Raw genomic sequence first — 15,710 nt, forward strand, 5'->3', positions numbered from 1 at the left:
GCTTATCTGTTTTTGTCTCTCTAGCTCTGTCAGTATTTCAAAACTGACAGGCTCTTATTCCAAACAACTTCTCCCTGCCCAATGTTGCCAGGGTCCTCCCACATCTCTTAGAGGAGGCCTTTTGTTTATATTTACCTCATGCTCTGCCTGATCTATGACTTCTGCTTCTGCTGGTGTGGGTTGCTCAGCTTCTTCTCTTCCCTTGGTGGATGAGATCTTCTGGTGTCTGTTCTCCCACCTGCCCCTGGGAATTCATAATTCCCTGGGACTCAGCTCCACTGACTGGTAACATGTAACTGGGGAAGTGGTGAAAGTTCAGAATTGAGTTTTGTTTTCTTTTTTTGAGATGGAGTCTTGCTGTGTTGCCCAGGCGAGAGTACAGCGGCACAATCTTGGTTCACTGTAAACTCTGCCTCCTGGGTTCAAGCGTTCTCCTGCCTCAGCCTTCCGAATAGCTGGAATTACAGGCGCCTGCCACTGTGCCTGGCTAATTTTTGTATTTTTAGTAGAGATGGAGTTTCACCATCTTGGCCAGGCTGGTCTCGAACTCCTGACCTGGTGATCCACCTGCCTCAGCTTCCCAAAGTGCTGGGATTACAGGCTTGAGCCACCGAGCCCGGCCAGAATTGAGTTCTTACTCTCAGCTGCACATTGAAATCACCTCGGAAGCTTGAACACTGCTGAATCCTTGGTACCTCCTGTAGAGGGAGATTCTTGTTTGATTGGTCTGGGTATGGGTCTGGGCACAGGAATTCTAACCCACTCTCGGAAGGTTCTAATGTGCAGCTGAAGTTGAGAACCCTGTGTCCGCTCCAGAGAAGGATGAGGAGGCTGGGGATGGATGTGTCTTGGGTGTTCCAACCTGTGCCAACCTCTGCCCATGTGCACTCCCCATCAGGAGTCCAGCCCTCAGGGCCTTCCCAGACCTCTGCCCCCACACCACCATTCCCAAGACCTGCGTCTCTGCAGCAACATGACCCAAGGTGTGCAGCGAGGGGAGGAGGGGGCTCAGGGCCAGGCAGCTGCCTGCCTGTGCTCCCTCTGCTGACACCCCTCCCCAACCTGCAAATAGATGAAAATGACCCACCTAGGGCAACGTGGGAGGGATGAATGGGCACAGCCAGAAAACTGACGTCTGTCATCTGTCATCTAGGAACCCGACCATCTTTCACTCTGCTCAAGACTTTATTGAGGCTTCCCGGCCAGGCACAGTGGCTCACACTTGTAATCCCAGCACTTTGGGAGACCAAGGCGGGTGGATCACCTGAGGTCAGGAGTTCGAGAACAGCCTGGACAACATGGTAAATCTCTACTAAAAATAGAAAATTATCCGGATGAGGTGGCAGGCACCCGAAATCCCAGCTACTCAGGAGGCTGAGGCAGGAGAATTGCTCGAACCCAGGAGGCGGAGGTTGCTTGCAGTGAGCCGAGATCATGCCAATGCACTCCAGGCTAGGCGACTAGGGATAAACTCTGTCTCAAAAAAAAAAAAAAAAAAAAAAGAAAAGCCTTTATTGAGGCTTCTGATGCCCATGTTCATGAAGCAAGCCATGCTTCTAATTTTTTTTATGTGCATTATCCATATCTAGTTTGGAATCAACTTATCTCTGAAGTTCTCCAGTCCCTGAGACCTGAGCCCCTGGCCTTTTTAGTGTTGGGTCTTGTGACCCATCCACCTCCTCCCTTTCTCTGGCATCCCCCAGAGCTGGGTTCTAGAAAGAGACATAGCAGCCCGTGGCAGTTTACCTTCCTGTCCCACCATCACCACCATGGACTGATGCCAGCTTGCAGCCAGGCCCTGTGTTGGGTCCTGCAGCTTCAGAGATGAACCAGACAAGGCTCAGCTTTCACGTCCTCATCTGATCTCTCTGGGGCCAGCATCAGGGCGTGTCCAGGGAGGCCTGCCGCTGGCCATCACGGGCCCTGTATCGCTGGTGTCTGTCCTTCAGGGGTTCCTCAGCAATTGAGTCTAGTTCATCTGTCTACTTCATCCACTCTAAGGAATTCATCCAGAGAGCATTTGCTGATGTCCACCATTTTTCTAGGCCTGTGCTGGGTGCTCTGGGTATACAGTGGTGGGGGAGGGCATAATAAATGAGACATGGGGCTGGACGCGGTGGCTCATGCCTATAATCCCAGCACTTTGGGAGCCCAAGGCAGGTGGATCACCAGGCCAGGAGTTCGAGGCCAGCCTGGTCAATATGGTGAAACCCCGTCTCTACTAAAAATACAAAAATTAGCCGGGTGTGGTGGCAGGCGACTATAGTCCCAGCTACTCGGGAGGCTGAGGCAGGAGAATCACTTGAACCTGGGAGGCGGAGGTTGCAGTGAGCCAAGATTGCACCACTGCACTCCAGCCTGGGTGACAGAATGAGACTCCATCTTAAAAAAAAAAAAAAAAGAAAAGAAAAAAAGAGAAATGAGACAGAGACATGGACCCCTTCTTCCAGGAGCACATAATCTAATGAGAGGTACAGGTGGCTGCAATGCAGCGACATGTGGTCCCGTGTGCAAGGCACAGGCAGCTTGAATGGGAGAATACCTTTGCCTCCAAGACATCAGGATGGACATTACCGAGGAGGTGCAGGAACAGGGTCTTGAAGGATGAATAGGAGTTTTCCAGGTAGAAAAATGGGGGAAAAGCATTCCAGGCAGAGGCAATAGTATGTGCAAAGGCAGGGAAGCATATGAGAGGTAAGGGTTTGGGGAACTGCAAATAATTCAGCAGGGGCATCAGTGGGAAGTGAGCCAGGCCCAGGAGGGAGGGGCGTGGACTCGTGGGGATTCAGCCTTCATTCCTAGGGTAATGAGGGCAGGTTAAGTGGAGGAGTCCTGCTGGGTGGATCTGGGCTGTGTGGGGGATAAATGACAGGGCAATGTGGGAGGCAGGTGTGGCTAGGGGGCTGATGCTGCGATCCAAATGAGAGGACTTGAGGCCAGAACTAACCCCACAGCAGCAACAAGAGAATATAGTGGCTTGGTTTGAAAACAGTCAGATGACAGAACTGTCCAGCTGCAAATGGAGTGATCCCAAAGGGCTCCAGGTAGGTGCATGGGTAACTCTATGGGGAGATGGTGGAGCTATCCCAAAGATGGGAGGGTTGGAGGGGGAGGGGCCGTTTAGGACTTGAGATAGGATGGTTCATTCAGCTCAGCATGTGCTGAGCTCAAGGTGAGTATGGGACCTCCACAATAGATGCCTCCAGGTGGCTGCTGGAACTATGTGGCTGGAGCTTGGAGTGACTGACCAGCGACAGAGCTAAGCACAGAGAAAGGCTGCAGGGAACTGCCGGCGGGGATACAGATGGGAAAAGCAAGCCCCGGAACATTAGGGTTGAGATGGTGGTCAGGCTGGGAACCAGCAGCTGGAGGCGCAGGGAGAGACATAGGCTCAGGTGCATGAGGCCCGTGGGAAGCACAGAGGAGGAACAGGGGCTGCCGGGCTGGCCCTCCGAGGCTGGGCCGCACCTGCCTTGGGCACCATGGGCCTCCTCCTGGGCTGGTTCGCTACCGCCTTGGCTTAGGCCAGTGTAGTAGATTTCAGCTCCTTGCAGCCCTGGGGCCCTGGGCATTGCTCTGTCAGCCTTTCCAAGCAGTGCCTGAAGCCTTGTCCTCGATACCAAAGACCACCACTTGTACTTCCTTGGTGTCTCCAGACCCAGCATAGAGGAGGGACTCTGTACATTCTGTGCACAATAACATAGAATCAAGGCCCCCCAGAAAAGACCTGGCACGTGTGTGCTAAATGTCTCTGCTGCGTGCTAAATGCCCTGCCTGCATCCTCATTCCATCTTCCCAGGGCAAGCCATTGAGGGGGGGAAACTTTGGATAGATACAGGGTGCAGGTGACCCGTCGAAGGCCACATGGTCAGGAAGTGGCGAGGCCTGAGCTGGAACCCAGCATCGGCTGTTCTGTCTGCACCGCGGGTTTCCTATTTGAGCGTCTGGGCTGCTTTTCCTCTCCTACTGTGGGACAGAGACCTGAGACATCCCAGAGCGGGGGTCTGGGATGTGGAGGAGGCTGGGCTGGTGCCCCTGAGATGAGTGCTGAGCTAAGGTGGCCATGCTCCAGCTCCTTCCTGCCCGAGTCTGGTGTGAACGGGCTGCAGGCAGACCGGTGTCTGGCCCAGACGCACAGAGCATGCTAAGAGGAGGCAAAGAGCTTTGATGGTGGAACCTGAGCTGTTGGCTCCTCACAAGGAGTGTGGCGCCTGTCCCTGGGCACCCCAGCCTCCTTAGCTGGTGTCTGGAGTGGCCTCTCACAAGCAGGTGAGCAGGCGGGACAGGATTGAAACCACCCAGACTCCGATGTGCTGTGCGCCCCCAGACAAGGGCCCTGGGCGAGTAGGAGGTGAAAGGCACCAAGCACTCCGGCCCTCCCGGTCGGGGCCACCTTGCAGGAGCCGCTCCTGCCTTCACGGCAACTGGGGCTTTCTCCTTCCAGGAGCACCCTGAAGGCTGCCACCAGAGAACAGAGGGACTTTCTGCATCCCCCAGAATCCCACTGACTGTAACCAGGTCGTCTCAACTAAACGAGGGACAAAAAAGCCCACCAGTCCTTTCTAGAAGGCTGACAGGCCAGGTGGTGACAAGAGCCCTGCTGGGGGAGACAGAGCTGGGGGATTGCCCTGAAGGACACTGACCTCTGCTGGCTTCACACACCATGACAGCAAACTGGGGAAAGAGGTTAAAACAAACGTTTATTTAACAAATTATATTAAGAATACAGACAATCACACAGTGGACTTCCCTTGCCAAGTACAAGAGTCACCTTGAATAAATATGCAGCGGGGACGTCATCCCTAAGGGCCTTGTCCAGGCCTGACACAGTCACACAGCAGCCCCACAGCCTTCGCTGGGAAAACAAAGCCGCCTCTGGTGGCAACCCCCGGACATGTGCTCAGAGTGGCAGGAGGAGAGCGGGCCGCCCTGAGGGTGCCGGGCAGCCCAAGCAGGGGCTGTGGGCTCAGGGGTGAGTGCCTGGCGTGGCTTCTGGGGACAAGGCAGGCCGCGAACCGAGTTCATGAGCTCAGCCGCTGCGTGGCTGCCAGGCCCAGGGGCTGCTTCCTCAAGGCCCTCCTTTGCCTTCATCCTCAGGCCCACCCAGTTCTCCGAGAAGCTGCAGGCTGGGATTCCCCACAGACACCTGTAGGCTCTGGAGGGCCCTCATCTTGGTGGAGGAGTGCAGGTAGGCCACTCCTGACTGTGCTCAGCACCCACTGCACAGTGGCCTGGTGACCGGCAGGGCCCAGTGGCGGCTGGGAAGTCCGTGACAGGACTGGAAACAGAAAGAGCATCCCCAGCACAGGCTTGCGACGGGATGGCTGGCCCGGGGGCTGGGGGCCGACCCCCGCCTCTGCCGCTTAGCAGCCGGTCAAGCCTCAGCCTCTTCAACTCTAACAAGGAGCAAAGAACATCTACTTCCAGGTCACTCTGTTTTTAGGGGGAATGAAAGGAGAAATGTGCTTAGAGAGCCTGGCCTAGAGCCTGGCCAGGAGCAGGTGCTTAGAACACGGGAGTCCCTCTTGTCCTCCCACCGACCTCCAATTCCTTTACACGACCCCACTGGGTTCTCATCTCTCCAAGTGGCGGAGGACGTGGCTGGCATTTGTTCTTGGACTTGGGGTGGGAAGAAAGGCCTTAATTATACATTTGCAAGGGAGCCTGCAGCAAAGCACCTGCTCCTTATCACCTTTGTGCCATTTCCAAGGCCTCTGGAAAGACTCTTCAACTTTCCAGAGAGAAAGGGGAGGTGGTGGGGATGGTGTGCTCTGGTTAGCCATTCTGGAGGGACAGAGGCTGCCGGCAGGGACAGCAGCAGTGGTGGGAAATGCTGTGGGGGGGACCTGAGGGATGAGGCCAAGACCCTTCCCATTTCCAAGGGAAGCCTTGTCCTTCCCTCCCACAGTAGCCAGAGGGCTCGTGGAGAAAAGTACTCTCCCAAAAGACAGAAAAGCTCTCAATTCCTAGGTATGAGCCAGAGTTCCACGCCTCAGTTTTCCCGCACCAGCCCCACTCAGGTGGGCTTACACGCACATGCGCTCACACACACACACACAGGCACACGCTTGTCCTCACCCACCTCTCAGAAGGCAATAAATGGTGGGTTAGGAGCAGCCTAAAACCTACCACAGACACCAACTTGTCCTTAACACTGTCACTGCTTACTTATCTGAAGCTGCCGTTTACTACAACGTTCACAGTCATTTACTCTTATGCTAAGTCCGTAATGCTATGGAGAAGATGGCTCCAGCTCGCCTGAGTCCACGCAGTTTGTCCTCTTCCTGGTGGCCTGGAGGCCCTGTCCATCCAGCAACTGCAGGAGGGCAGGCGGGGGCACCTGGCTGGGACCCCAGCTCGAGAGGGGCCTGCAGGGGTGTCAGTGGGGGCTGTGGGAGCCCCTTCCTCTCCTGCAGCTGCCCTCACTGCTTGTTCTGCGTCCTTGCAGACAGGGCTCCCACACCACTGCCTCTGAGCCTCCTAGGGTCCAGCAGAGCTGCCACAGGCCTTTTCCCAGTCACGGGAGTGGAGTGAAGGGCCCCTGGCATTATCTGTCAGAGGCGATCTCACAACCAGGGCACGAAAAGAGGTCGAAGGACAAAGTTCACAAACCCTAATGAAGTGGGCAGAAGTGGCCAGAGCTCTGCCCTCCTGCTGCCCCTGCCTGCCGGAAGTCACCCTTGTTGTTGGCCTTGGTCACACGGGCCACCATACATAGGTGCCGAGGAGCCACGGCAGACATAGGTGCCCCCCGTGGGTGCCACGGGGCTCCTCAGGTCCCCAGAACCACACTGGCTTATGTGAACGGAGCATCGGCGGCCAGCCTGGCGGCCCCCTCCCCGCTCAGCATCAGTCCTATGACGAGGTCCTGCTGCTGTGCTACCCAGGAGGCCTGAGAAGGCCACCCCCACCGGGGGCATCCTCGGGTCTCAGGAAGGGAGAAGTGGCTGCTTCCCTAATCCACAGAAATCAAGAGGTATCCGAGTGAAGATCGGGGTGGCAGAGGAGGAAGATGGGTCCACACAGGGGCCTGGGGCCTGGAGACGGAGGGGCTGGTGCAGGGGCATGAGGTATTTCCGGCCCCGCCCGCCTCTTGGCCAGCTGCGCTGTCCGGCGCTACCTCCCTTTCCTCCTGTTCCTCTGGGCCTCAGCTAGCACTACTGTGGGCTGCCCAGGGCCTGCAGTGGGAGAGGCTGTCCCTGCTGAGGCAGTGGCTTCCATGGACCCAGATACTGCAGCCGCCAATGGCGGCATCAAGCCCCACATCCAAGAGCCAACTCTTGGGGACCCAAAGATATCAGGTCCCCATACTCTGAGGAATCAGGACACAGTCCAATGCCTGACACCACAGAGTGAGGCAGCCCTTCACGTGAGGGCCCGGGCCCTGAGAGATGGCAGCCACCACTGCTTAGGCAAATGTGCCTCGGGCTGAGCTTGGCGCCCAGCACTGTGAGGACGCCAGCACCAGTGGGTACTCAGGATAAATGCCAGTTCTGGCCCAAATTTGGTGACCTGGGTCAGAGGGACCTTTCAGAATGACTTGTTCCTGTTAGCAGACACCGTCAAGACACCCCTGGCTCCGAGAGGGGCTAGGTGCCCGTGTGCCTGTATCCTCCCGGGGCCAGCACGTCTCAGAGGGTGTCCCTGTGGTCCCTGGGTCAGGGCACGGGCTGAGGCACCTGGAACTATCGTTGGCATGTGGTTGTTGCGCAGATGAGCCCTTGGGGGAGGCGCGCCATGGCCGAGCACAGCATCCTGGTGGTGGATCCAAGCAGGGCCGTCAACCGTCCTCCTCCCCAGAAAGCAACAACCCCTCCGCCGGGGGCAGGGGTGCTGCTCCCCGACTTCCAGGCGACTGGGTGAGAAGTCCATGGGACGTCCAAAGGGCAGGGTCCACTCCGGGGCCACTGGCTTCTTCCTTCCATGTCTTCTCAGGGCTGCTGTGAGATCCTGCACAGAGGAACTTGGTCCTGGCAGCCCTAGACCAGGGAGGATCAGCGGCCCTGGAGAGTCCTAGGCAAAGCTACGGGCCCCCAGGGTCTTCCAGGAAGGGACTCAACGGCTTAGTGGGGTCTGCCCTGGTAGGTGACAGGAGGGAACGGAGGGAGCCGGTGGGCGTCACTGGGCGGCCGGGGCAACTGCCCGGGGCCCTCAGGGTGACTCCGTGGTGAGTGAGGTTTTTGGAGGACAACTGGTCATCACACAGACACGTTAGGAGCCGCTGGTCACTATAGCACACACAGATTAATCATGGTTATGAACAACGTCCCCAGGGAGGCCGGGGTGTCAGGCCAGCTGAAGACAGGACACGCCCACTTAGCTGCCCAGTCTCCGGGCCAGCCCTGCTGGGGCAGTGTGGGAGGGAGGGCTGGTGGAGGCGGCAGGAGGAGGCGGGGGCAGCAGCCCCTGCCGTCAGTAGTCTGGGCGGTGGTCTCCCCGCAGGTGGCCTCTGGCTCCTCAGGACTGCGGGATCTGCTGACACCTGGTGGGGCTGGGCGGGAGCCTGGCGGCTGCGCTCTGCTCTGTGCGGAAGCTGTACTCGTACTGCAGGGGCGGGTGGGGACAGAGAGACACAGTCAGTCCATGGGACACCAGGGAAACCCCTCCACAACCTCAGATCAAGAGCAGGCAGAGGCCTGGGCTGCCTCATGGGGCATCCTGACATAGGGCAGCTGGCCAGGCTGGTGCCAGCCAGAGCCTGCCCTCTGCTGGCCCTCTTGGGCCCCCGAGCTGTGCCCGGGAACTGTGCATGTGGCGTGTGTGTGTGGACACGCCTGTGGGGGTGACAGGCTCCTGTGGTGATGGCTGGTACCCTCCACAGTCCCTGCCTGCTCCCTGTGAGGCCAGGCCTGGCGCCAGCAGTGTGCAAAGCCATGGTGCCACCCACCTGCCAGGCCTGTGCTGACTGTTATGGCCTCCTGCCCAGCAGGACAGTTCTCATGCCCCTGCTGGTGAGGGCAGATTCTCAACCCCAAACCTCACCAAGGCTGGTCTCAGCTGCCAGGCTCTGGGGACCTGTGATATGCTGGCTCCACTGGACCAATACCAGGTGGTGCCCAGGGACATGGGAAGGGCCTCCACTGTTGTCCCTGGCACCGTCCACACCCTCCCCATGCCTTCCTTACGGAGTCCTCAGAGGCACCCCTGCTGAGGACTCCTGACAGGCCACAGCGGGGCCAGAGTTGCTGCCTGGGGAGGGGACCTTGCTCCACGGCTCAGCCCTGCTGCTCCCCTGTCTTGAGGGGAGGAGTTAAGCCTCACACCAGAGGCCCCAGCTTAACCAACCCTGGCTCACCAAAATGAGTTCCAAGTCTGATGGAAATTTAGAGAAGGGATAAGTACCCTCTGAGGGGGCTGGGAGCACCTGTAGTTCACTTACATGCCAGGTGAGGTCTTGATGCCCAAACATAAAGCAGGACATGTGGGCAGAGCGGGCATGTGGGCAGAGCAGGCACAGGGCACTCCAGCCACAGAAATGGGCTGGCAGCTGCCTGGCCAGACACAGGTGCAAGGTGCTGGGGCTGGGTGGGGTGTGGGGAACAGGCTGGAACCCTACGTCAAGGCAGCCTCGTGGTCACATGGATTTTAGGAAGCAGGAACTTAGATTAGATGAGTGGTTTTCAAGCATTTTAAATGTTAAAAACAGTTTTAGCAGTAGAATTGCTGTAAGAAGAGCTCCCCTGCAGACAGCAGATGGAAGTGGAGCTGCCCTGTAGGTGAGCTGACTGTGAGCTGCAGCCCCTTGGGGGACACCTGTAGACAGCCAGTCCAGGAAGGGAGGCCGTCAGGAACACAGTAGGGGTCACACCGCCCCAGGAGGAGGCCAAGCACTGCAACCAGCCCCAGGGAGGGCCCTGGGGTGCCCACGCCCTGCCCACCAGCAGGCGGCCTTCCAGGCCTGCCCAGCCCTCCCTGCTGCCCAGAGCGAGCTGCCTGTAGCAAGGAGCCCTCCCGAGGGCCCTGATGAGTGAGGAGGGCTGCAGGGCTGAGCCTTCAGGGGCAGAGTGGGGCCCAAATGCCATCCAACCATGAAGGGGCATGGGAGGCCTTTTTCCCTTAAAGTGGAAAACTGGTGGGGAGGCTGTGGCAGCCAGCAAGTCGTAGCCCAGCACTGCATCCATGGCCACAGACTAGCGCCACGTCCACAGCCAAAGCCCAGCACTATGTCCACGGCTGCCCCTGCTCCACAGTCCCCAGGCTGACCCGGGACAGATGGACAGACCTGGGTCTCAGCTGGGGCTGAGGCTGGCCCTGCCCCGTGTGCAAGGTGGGCTGAGCAGACATGTGGCCCCCGAGCCACAGGGAGCCCTGTTCACAGCATCTGCTGCCTGGCAGGGTGCAGAGGGAAGGACCCGAGGCTGCAGGGCAACTCAGGCAGGCTCCTCTCCTCTCCTGCCCTCAGTGAACTCATCTCTCAGGTGGGGTGATGCGCCCACATCCAGGCCTGCCCGGAGGATGGAATGAGCAACGGCAGCTCAGGGACCGCCACGCCCTGGCACTGAGCAAGCTATCACTGAACATCTGGCTGCTCCACAGAACCCGCCATGCAGCCCCAGCCCTCTCACTTTCCTACTCGCCAACCACCAGGCACAGGCGGCGGTCAGGAGACTCCGGCTCCGGGAGGCTGAGGAGCGGGGCGGCGCCAAAGTCTGGGAGGACACTGCCACCTGGTGGCCCGCTAGGCACATGCACGGCAGGGAACAGCGGCAAATTTATTCCTTGGCTGGCTTCATCAAGCCCCCACCGACACCCGCCCAGCGCTGGGCTCCCAGGGCAGCAGAGGACGGGGCGGGCATGCCCAGCACAGCCTAGCATGAAGGCCACCTTCGAGGGCACATGCACGGGGCGTGGGGACCACCGGAGAGGGCAAGGAGGGCTTCGCGGGGCAGGGGGCATTCACATCTTGAAAGCAGATTTGGGGCCTGATTGGGGAAGGGACTTGACAGTACCTAGGGCAGCAGGTGCCAAGGTGCAGAGGAGTCCCCAGGCCGACCCGGTACAGGGGCACACACGCCTGTGGGGACAGCGGGGCTGAGGGCCTACGGCGTGGATAGTTAGGCCATCAGCCCTGGCTCGGGAGAGAACAGGCAGCAGGCTTTTCAACCCTGAACGCACATCAATCCCCGGGGGTCCCGGTCAAACGCAGATTCTGACTGGATAGGTCTGGGGCCAGGCCTGAGAATCTGCATTTTAAATAGCTCCTGGGTAACCCCATGCTGCTGGTCTGGGGACCAGTTTAGACAATTCTACGACCCAATCACTGGGACCTGGGAATGGGTGTGGATGTGGATGTGCAGAGAGGGAAGGGCCAGAGACCACATGCTGTACAGAGAGGAGCTGGGGAAGGACTGGCGGGGGAGGGGGCGCGGATGGGCCATGGCTTGGAGGTGCTCCACTTTGGATGCTCCAAGGCCATGCCAGGGAGATGCCTGCAGAGGTGAGGCATCTCAGATGACAGAGGGAGAAAGCCCAGAGCCAGGTTCCTGCAGGGCAGTGGAGGGGCTGGGGGAGGCTTCCTGGGCCACGCGCTTCTGCTCCTTCAGTAGGCCTTGCTGTATCTGCTGGTCCGGGTTCCTGGGAGTGGCAGGGAGTGCTGAGGGCTGGCCCGCCAGAGAGCAGGTGAAGGGCGGCTGCAGTACCAGCCCGAGTGTTCACAGCCAGAGGGCCTAGGCCCGGGCCTGGTGGGGGCTTTCTGGATGGTGAGCGGGGGAGCAGGACGCTTTCACACCTGTGTGAGCAACTGGTTGATTGGGCAGAGGAGCTGTCCTGGGGACCCTGTGCCGCTGTCCCAGTCTCTGTGGCCAGGAGTGGGGACAGGGTCGCGGGGAGGGCATGGCTGGGCCCTCTGGGCTGCGGGAGGGCGGAGAAGGCGCCCCTTCCTGCCTGCACCGCTCCGGTCCCCGCGAGGGCGCACAGATTGCGCCCCCACCCTCTCTCCCTCGGGATTTTTTCCCTTTTTAGGTTATCTTGGCTGGAGAAAAGCGCCACCCACCCCCCTTCTTGTTTTCCCTAACTCCCTAAATGAAATTTCAACATATGTCCCGCGACATAATCCCCTCTGGCTGCGGCCGCCTTCCCGCAGACGCGGTCCCTGCCCGCTCCTCCCGCCGTGTTTACCCAGGAGACGGGGCCGCTTCTGGAAGCCCTTTCACTCCCTTGGGCAAACAGCGAGTACCTTTGAAGGTGGATTTGGGCCCGGATCTGTTTACTCAAGACATTAGTCTCCTGCATAAGAAAAACCTGCACTCGCGAACAAACAGCAAATCCTTTTTGAATTAAAAAAATTTTCAATTAAAAAGCATTTGGTCCGCACAGCTAGGTCCAGCTGCGCAGCGCCGGGCCTGCGCCCTCTGGTGGGCACAGGCCGCCACTGCAGCAGCTGGGCAGTCCGGGCCTGGGGCCTCTCTCGGGAAAGAGATGTCACTGTCAGGGGTTCTGCCAGGGGTCCCGCAGGCCCTGCCAGTGGTCCTGGGGACCCTGCCACTGATGGCAGCAGGCGTCTCCGGCCACGGTGCGAGAGTCTCAGCTTCTAAAAGCCTTTTCTCATAGGCCAGTGTCCTGCGATAGGAGGTGCCAACTGTAGCTTCCAGCAGCACCTAGGAGGCAAAGTCACTTCAGCCCCAGCTTCGAGGCAAAGAGGGGGCAGTAGAACCTAGTGGTCTACTCACAACTAGGACGATTCGTGTGCAAGTGCCTTGAGAGTGAAAAGAGCCCTGGTTACGCATCAGAACCAAAGGCTTTAACCACAGTGATGCATGCGCCCCACCTGGGGCTGGCAGGAGTGGTCCTGGTTTAACTGGCACCGGGACACCAGCATTTATTGAAAACACTCAGGTGATTTCAGTATTAACTGCACCAATCACCAGAGGGGAAGGCAAGTGCACTGTCCCTCCAGGCTCCTCCCTCCTTCCACACCAGGTCTCATACTGAGGGCTCTAGAAGGCTCCAGACGAGAAAGGGCAGTAAGGGGCTGATCCCAGCACCCGAGCTTTGCAGAGGAGGAAAGTGAAGCCCAAGAAAGGATCTGACTTCCTGACGTCCCAGATTGAGCTGGGCAGTGCTGGACCAGGCCTGGGCCCAGAGAGGCATGGGGGGCGGGGGGCGGGGGGGCAGGTGCTGTGCTGGCTGGGAAACCTGCATTAGGGCAGACATTGGCACCCACTTCTCTTGGGATGCAACTCCAGCATGGAGGCCAGACCGACAGACATGAACTAGTGAGCTCATGGGTGAATCACGGTAGGGTCTGGAATGGTGTAGTCCAGAGGGCAGGGGCTGGGCCAGGCCAGGTGAGGACAGGTGGGAGGGAACTAAAGGGGCCAAGGCTGGGGCCAACAAGAAGAGTCTGGTGCAGGGGTGGACAGACACTGATGGGTGGGCTTGGGCAGGTGGATGGGCCTGGCCCTAGCACAGGCAGGGAGAGGTGGGGGAGATTCTGCATCGCAGCACCACCTGTCTGCTTCTCCAACCCCCGGCTCAGCACTCCAGTCATCCCCTTCCATCTCAGGTGCTCCCACGGCCCCGGCCACGATACAGGCTCTTCCTGTTTCTAAAATCCTAAAGCTTCAGCTTGCTTACACAAGGGGCTCCATGTCCTCATCTGTTTCCTGAAGATGAGGAATGCAGCCCTGGCTTCTGAAACACTGCAGAAGGAGAGAGGCAGGGCCCAGCACGCTGCCCACGTCATACGACAAGGCCTGAAGTGCTGTATTCCCGGGAGGGGCCTTCAGGGCCCCATGGCCCCATCCTGCAGGCCTCTTCCGCAAGACGAGGGTGGGCTGCCCGCTGCTTTCTAAGGCATATTCCGGGGCCCCTCCCCAGGCAGTAGTTCAGTGGGTGTGGGCGCCGGTGTTTTGACAAGGACCCAGGTGATTCTGAGCAACTGTCTGGTTTAGAAATCCTGCACGTCTTCTTCCAGCAGCTGCGGGACTGGCTGAGGCCACAGAGGCGAAGGCACCGGCCTGGAACCGCCTGACACTCTGTGGTCTGAGCCTTCCCATTTTCTCCATGGGAGTCCTTGCTTCCTACTTGGGCCATGGTTCTAGAGACAATGGAGAGGCTGCATACCCAGCGGGAAGCCCCAGGTCCAGAGAGCGCAAGAAAGTGCTTCACCCAGAGGAAGGTTGTTCACGAGCAGATGGGCCTTGGGGGTAGGAGGAAGCCAGGATGCCCACCTCATGCCCCGGAAATGAGGCAGATTCCTTGTTCAATGCTGTCTTTGAGAGTGAGGCCCTGCAGCTGGGCCTGGAGCTCAGGGCTATGACCCCTGTGGTCAAGAGTAGAGAGCCGGATAGTCTGGCAGGACAGAACCCCCTTGCCACTACTGGGGAGTGAGCCGAGGTCCCATGAAGCCATGCCACTTGACCAAGGCCTCCCGGTTGGGGAACAGCTGGGAGACGCCTTCAATGACCACACTGTGGGGTGTGGACAGAGGGGTGGGTGAGGGCTCCTGCAGACCCTTTGGGAAGCCACTTCTCTTTTCCTAACAAGCCTGCCCAGATTGTTCATGAGCTCTAACCTGAGAACTGCAACCCAGAAGCACGGAGCCAAAGATCCAGCTGGGGGGTGGGTCTCACCCTAAACCAGGGGGTGGAATAAGGGCCCCACCAGCTCCACGTGGTTCTAGAGCACCCCCGCCCCTGCTGCCAGCCAGTTCAGCCCCTGCTCCCTGGAGCCAAGAGCTCCAGGAGCAGAAGCCTGTGTGTCTAGGCACTGTTGTGTCCTCACGGCCCAGCATAGCACCCAGCCCAGGTCACTGAATAAATGCATGGCCATCTGCCAGTCCGGTCCCTTCCTCTCTACTAGTCCACATCCCAGTCATTCTGTCAATCCATATTGGTACCCAGCCCCTCCTGTCTCCTCCAAGCCTGGGTCTCCCACAGGGCGATGACAATGCTGAGGGTCTGTCTCTGAGGGACACCCTGCCTTAGGCTCAGGGCCTGGAGAGCGCCCTCACCTTCAGGGCACCCTAGCTCACAAAGCACCTTCCACCCAGGATCTGGCCTGCGTCCAGGAGCAGGGCAAGTGACTCCTAGCTCCCCACCCTGATGCAGAGCCCTGAGCCCCACATCCTGGGGAGAGGTCTTTCCCCTGTGTGGCTCCCCCTCCTATCCCAGCCAGTTCTGTCAGGAACACTCTTCTTTGTCCTTAAGGACCACTAAAGGGACACTTGCTCTGGTAAGCGTGTTCCTTTCCCGGGGAAAACGGACCACAACAACACTTTCCATACCCTCCTCACGCTCAGGGCAGCTGTGGAGCCTCAGTGGTAGCTCCAGAGCCCAGTAGAGATCATGGCCTAGAATGAATGCAGGAATGAGTGAACAGTGGGTGGGTAGCGGTGGGTGGGTGGGGAGTGGGTGAGTGGAAGGGTGGGTAGGCGAGTAGATGAATGGGTGGGTGAGTGAGTGGGTGGGTGGGTATGGATGGATGGGTGGATGGGTAGGTGGCTCGGTGTTTGGGCAGGTGGATGAGTGGATGGGTTAAAATGTGGATGGGTGGGTGGGGGGATGGGCAGATGGATGGATGGATGGGTAGGTGGATGGATGGGTGGATGGGTAGGTGGATGGATGGGGGGGTAAGTGGGTGGATGGATGGGTAGGTGGATGGATGGGTGGATGGGTAGGTAGATGGATGGGTGGATGGGTAGGTAGATGGATGGGTGGATGGGTAGGTAGATGGATGGGTGGATGGGTAGGTGGATGGATGGGTGGATG

At 58.8% G+C, this 15,710-nt stretch overlaps 1 protein-coding gene and 1 pseudogene across 5 annotated transcripts in view; both read right to left on the minus strand.

The window, feature by feature from the left end:
• Nucleotides 1–4,679: 4,679 nt before the first annotated feature.
• Nucleotides 4,680–15,710, minus strand: part of MVB12B (multivesicular body subunit 12B) — a 185,586-nt gene continuing 174,555 nt past the window's right edge. For 3 of the 4 annotated variants that reach the window (XR_001886135.1, XM_017874743.1, XM_017874745.1), the window contains exon 10: nucleotides 4,681–8,544. Coding sequence is in view for 3 of the 4 variants with exons in the window: in XM_017874743.1 (XP_017730232.1) it covers nucleotides 8,458–8,544 (87 nt within the window). In the remaining variant the exon portion in view is untranslated. Of the gene's footprint in view, nucleotides 8,545–15,710 lie in introns of all 4 variants that reach the window. The other variant, XM_017874744.1, reaches the window with a different exon arrangement.
• On the minus strand, nucleotides 4,681–8,248 carry LOC108531360 (uncharacterized; annotated as a pseudogene). The gene has a single exon (XR_001886146.1). The product of XR_001886146.1 is annotated as an uncharacterized LOC108531360 (transcript).

The sequence above is a fragment of the Rhinopithecus bieti genome, unplaced genomic scaffold, assembly GCF_001698545.2.
Source record: "Rhinopithecus bieti isolate Rb0 unplaced genomic scaffold, ASM169854v2 scaffold_7967, whole genome shotgun sequence".
Lineage (NCBI taxonomy): Eukaryota > Metazoa > Chordata > Mammalia > Primates > Cercopithecidae > Rhinopithecus > Rhinopithecus bieti.